This window comes from Haliotis rubra, unplaced genomic scaffold (assembly GCF_003918875.1).
Source record: "Haliotis rubra isolate DU_JTF1 unplaced genomic scaffold, ASM391887v1 Scf10, whole genome shotgun sequence".
NCBI lineage: Eukaryota > Metazoa > Mollusca > Gastropoda > Lepetellida > Haliotidae > Haliotis > Haliotis rubra.
Window position 1 is genome coordinate 4227404 of NW_025764892.1, and position 5250 is coordinate 4232653.

The 5250-nt window shown below is 43.0% G+C and overlaps 1 protein-coding gene across 1 annotated transcript; it reads left to right on the forward strand.

Annotated features, from left to right (window-relative positions):
• The first annotated feature begins 287 nt into the window (after window positions 1–287).
• LOC124264812 (cis-aconitate decarboxylase-like) lies at window positions 288–4952 on the forward strand. Its single transcript, XM_046699629.1, has 4 exons — window positions 288–445; window positions 630–768; window positions 1925–2417; window positions 3048–4952. The coding sequence occupies exons 1-4, from the start codon at window positions 428–430 to the stop codon at window positions 3961–3963; spliced, it is 1566 nt and encodes a 521-aa protein (XP_046555585.1). The 5' UTR covers window positions 288–427; the 3' UTR covers window positions 3964–4952.
• Window positions 4953–5250: the final 298 nt, after the last annotated feature.

The window sequence follows — 5250 nt, forward strand, 5'->3', positions numbered from 1 at the left end:
ACAGGGGGCGTGGCCAACAGACAGATCGAACTCAGCCACGTGACTCGAATGCGTATATGTGTATTGCATTGAAATCGTATCCATAAAGAAAACATATTTTTAGTCAAACTCCTCCCCCTACGGGCCACGAACCGAGTTGATTGGTTATCCGGGATGCATCGTTTTACGGGGTGATAGATAGGCCACACGATAGAACGTTATTGGCGATTCTACTTCCCTTTCTTAAATTAGATGGTGCGTATAGCTGGACATCACATGACTCGGTCACGTGGTTACTTCATTCAATGTATTTTCCACGAAAATGGGAATACTCGGGCCGCCCACGTTCTTCGAATTTGGATAAAATTGGGGGGAGCGCTTGTCGGGAGATTATTCCTGAACAATCGCCGTGCACGTTCAGAGGTTTAAAGCAGAAATAACAGACAACATGAGCATCAGAGCAAAGGTAACATTATTTTAACCTTTTGACTTGAATCTATAAAATATATATTTAGAAACTATATAGAAGCACAAATTTGTCTTATGGTTTTACATTATTCCTAAAAAACTATGTGAATTTTCTTTCACTTTACAATCTGTAAAAATAACAAATCAATGAATTTACCAGTTTACAATTTACATTTTGCCAGGACGCAACCAATACTCTACTGAAAGTGACTCGCTATGCAAAGACTGGGCTCCAAAACACCAGGAAGAACTCCAGCAAAGCAGGGGAGCAATCAACAACACCTGGGAGACGCTATGCACATCAAAACATTGCCGTTTCAGGTACCATAGATTTGCCGTTACACGTTCCACCTGAAATTGACATGATTTAATGATATGGTGAATATTAGCTGTTTATGTCAGTGTTTAGCTGAACACGTCATGTATATACCTCTCATTGCCTGGTAGAATCACCTCAGCTTGATAACGGTAAATATATTTTCGTCGGAACGAATCTTAATGAACTAAACTACAACTTCTTCTTCTTATGTACGATTTATTAAGGTATTTGTGTGTAAAATATTAGGTGGTGTTGGATTGACATTGACAATATCATGGAAAATGAAAAGCAGACATTAAAGTGAAATGCGACTGTTCGTCGCCATGAGGAACAGTTATGTTGCTTTGCGGCAACGTGAAAACTGAAAATATACGCAGGGGATTAAAACAGTGTTTCATATAATCACAAAATAGGATGACGTAAAGCTTAGATCAATAACACTCACGACAAATCACGCAACAATGCAACCATTTTTATATCGTAAATACCACTTACTTAAGCCCCTAACTTAACACCCAGGGGTTAACCAAATTCATGTGTGTTACAAAACTGTTCGGGGTGAAACCACCCATTACATTTTGAAGCCAGTTTATGATCTCTCTCGTTTGTCCAGTTGACTGTATATGTTCCTCTATAACAAATAATATATAAAATATGTGCCGTTGTTGTCTTGATGTGCTGTACTTTCGTATGGTGTGATTTAATTATCCACAAATGTTGTCAGGGATGTTGTTATGTAGGGATGTCGTTATGTAGGTATATCGTTATGTAGGGGTGTCGTTATGTAGGGATGTCGTTATGTAGGGGTGTCATTATGTAGGGGTGTCGTTATGTAGGGATGTCGTTATATAGGGATGTCGTTATGTAGGGATGTCGTTATATAGGGATGTCGTTATGCAGATATGTCGTTATGTAGGGATGCCGTTATATAGGGATGTCGTTATGCAGGGATGTCGTTATGTAGCGATGTCGTTTTATAGGGATGTCGTTATGTAGGGGTGTCGTTATGTAGCGATGTCGTTTTATAGGGATGTCGTTATGTAGGGGTGTCGTTATGTAGGGACGACGTTGTATAGGGATTTCGTTATGCAGGGATGTCGTTATGTAGGGGTGTCGTTATGTTCAGGTTCATCTATCAACCGTTCATTTTTCTTAAAGAAGCAAGTCTTCCTGCAACCAGCGTCACGACCTGGATTTCCCACCTCGCCGCTGACACAACGCGGGCCGACCTCTCTGACACCGTCGTCCACCGTTCTCAGCGCATGATGTTGGACACCCTGGGGGTGGGGATCCTTGGTTTCAAGACCGACATCACCCAGACGGTCATGAGATGTTCCCTGAACACAGGAGCCATGGATGGAGTTGGCCCATCCGCATCTACTATCTGGGGCTCCAAAGGGCAGAAGGCTTCTCCTGCCATGGCGGCTTTTCTCAACGGCATCAACGTTCACTCGATGGACTTTGACGACACATGGTACCCAGCAACGCACCCTAGCGGCCCGGTTCTGCCAGCGATTCTCGCCCTTGCTGAGACGATGACCGGAAGTTACCAGCCTACCACTGAAGATCTTCTTGTGGCATACAATGTTGGGATAGAGGTGCAGGGTCTTCTGCTCAGATGTTCAGAGATCGCTAAGGAGATCCCTTGTAGGTAGGTGCCGTCTATCTTGTATTAAGTGTAGTGTTGAAGTAGGGGCATTTAGCTGTCAAAGTGTTGGCTCGTCACGCCAAGGTGCCAAGTTCGATTCCCAACATAGTTAGCGACCCCGCCGTGATGTAACATAAACATTGATCAATGTGGCGTCACATGGCTAACACCCTCCCATTCACGCTAAATCAGATCCTCCTGCAATATATATTAATACTTTTTCGAGACTTTTTTCACAGGGGTTCCACGATATTTTATCCAAACAGTATGTTGTAACGCACGTTTGTATTCGCTGCACAGGTGGCACATTTGCCCAAAGCAACACGTTTCGCTTGATTAGGAGAGTTACGTCCCTTTGCTATTCCAGCAACTTGATTGTGGGTTCGAACCCTGGTTCGCCCTCTGATGTTTCTGGACACGCTGTCTTCTACCGCACTCTGCTGACACGCCATACTATAACATGGAATGACATTTTAAAGCGGTGTTAAACATAAATTACTTACATTTGTATATTGACATTAGCCCAACCGACAGACAATGTGAAGGTGTTCAAATAGGCTCTTGATTAGCATATCCTTGTATTCCTGATTTTTAAATTTTACCATCACCAGTGTAAATGTCCTGCCCTTTCAGGTTTCATCCTCCTGCCGTCGTTGGGGTGATGGGCAGTGCCGCTGCCTCAGCTCGACTCTTGGGTTTGGGACCGCACAAATCTCGCCACGCCCTTGCCATCGCTGCATCTTTCGCAGGAGCTCCCATGGCTAACGCCGGAACGACAACGAAACCCCTCCATGCCGGGAAGGCTGCCCGCTTCGGCCTGGAAGCAGCGCTTCTGGCGGACCATGGACTGGAAGGTAACCACGACATCCTTGACATAGCTTCTGGCTACGGGGCCTTCTACGACGACTACGATCCAGAGGAGTTCCTTTTCGCACATTCCAATAACGAGGACTTCATCCTCCATAATCAAGACATAGCCATTAAGCGATTCCCCGCTCATCTGGGAATGCACTGGGCGATCGACGCCACAATGGGTGCAAGAGATCAGATTTGTCACACTGCCAGAAGAATAGTTCCAGAAGAAGTATCCGAGGTACACATCATGGCTCCAAAGTCGAAATACATCAACAGGCCACTTCCTTCAACCGAGCATGAAGCCCGCCACTCCTTCCAGTTCAACGTGTGCACGGCTCTGTTAGATGGCCAGGTAACACCAGATTCCTTCACCCACAGCTACAGACGGCGCGCTCCACTCAACCAGCTGCTGTCCAAAACACGCGTCAGTTGCCCCGAGGACAACATCCCCACCTTCAACGACATGTACGTGGAGGTCCATGTGACGATGAAAGACGGGAGTCACGTCAAAAGCCGCTGTGACACCCCCTACGGTCACTGGAGGAACCCTCTGACTGAGGAGGACCTTGAGGGAAAGTTCCTGGCCAACACGAAAGACATGTCCTATCAGTCTCAGATCCAACTCATCAATACCACCAAGAACATGTCTGAAAGAAAACCAATGACAGAGTTCCTGGAAGCTCTCAGAGACTAGCGCTATGAAGACTTTGATGAGGGACTAACAATGCAAAAACATTCATTCATTGGAACCGAGGTAGATTAATCGCTTTAAAACTTAATTAATTTTCACGACCGAATATTTCAGAATCCAGAGAAAATGCATCTGGTGCTATTAACTGCTAAAGAGTGAGTATGTTTTTATGCCGCTTTTAGCAATATCCCTGCAATATAACGGTATCATACGTATATGTTTTATCACCACCATTGTCATTCTGTTTTTCTGTTGACGGATTTTGAGGACCTTTGTCAATGTTTGGCGGATCCAAGGAGAAACCTTCACCAGTGTAGCTTCTACAAACGCTCAGCATCCTTTAATTCTCGACAACTTCATTACAGTCCTATTTTGTACATATATTTGATGGTTTTAAACACACACCACTTATCTCCACATAACTTGATGTGTAAAGAAAAGGACGTTTCCTAGTTCATTATATATTTATTCTTTATTGCGTATATTTATCGAAGCCCGATTTTCATGTGTAAACCAGGACTTGATTTGTTTGAGTTGCATTCTAAAAGCTGGTGGTACAGAGATGACAAAACTTTATGTGGATGATCAACTTCTTTATATTGACTATTGCCATTGTCAAAATAAAGAAGTTGATCATCCATAAAGTTTTGTCATCTCTGTACCAGGACTATTTTAACACAACTATCACTAGGTTACAAGCTGTTTCTGCATCTAGTTTTTCATAATTTAACACCATGTAGCATCATGTACAGAAACATGACCTATATTCCAATTTACCTTCAATTCTAGTCTATGTATGTGGATGTTACACGGCTATATATGTACATATACGTTAGTTTGTGTGTATGGATGTTCTGTGCTTGTAAACATGTGTTGTTATTTGTCTGATACATAGCAGACATTATTTGTTAATCAAATGTATATACTTATATCTGTTTGTAATGGAGTATAACAAAACAAAATAATTTTCTAAAAAACGATATGAATTTTTATCTTCTTTTTCCTTCTTTATAAGGTAACGCCTTAGTAAACACTAGAGTTTACGCATGAGGAAACAGTCGATTTAGATTTTCCAACGAAAGCAGGAAAATTCGCCAGGAAAGATTGTTTTCCTCAACTATATTATATTGAAACTAATTCTGATTGTACTTGATATCAGGTGACAGCTGACGTGTCCTTGCGTGTGTTTGTGTCGGGTGACAACAGCTGGGTAGGGAACGCTCACCATTTCGCAAGGGGCGGTGTGGTAGCCTTGTGGTTAAAGCGTTCACTCGTCACGCTGAAATCCCT

Bases quoted from the DNA above. Each gene is read 5' to 3' on its own strand.
- LOC124264812 (XM_046699629.1), top strand. The intron at 769-1,924 runs GTACCATAGATT...TTTTTCTTAAAG, and splicing joins TCAAAACATTGCCGTTTCAG to AAGCAAGTCTTCCTGCAACC. The intron at 2,418-3,047 runs GTAGGTGCCGTC...CTGCCCTTTCAG, and splicing joins GCTAAGGAGATCCCTTGTAG to GTTTCATCCTCCTGCCGTCG.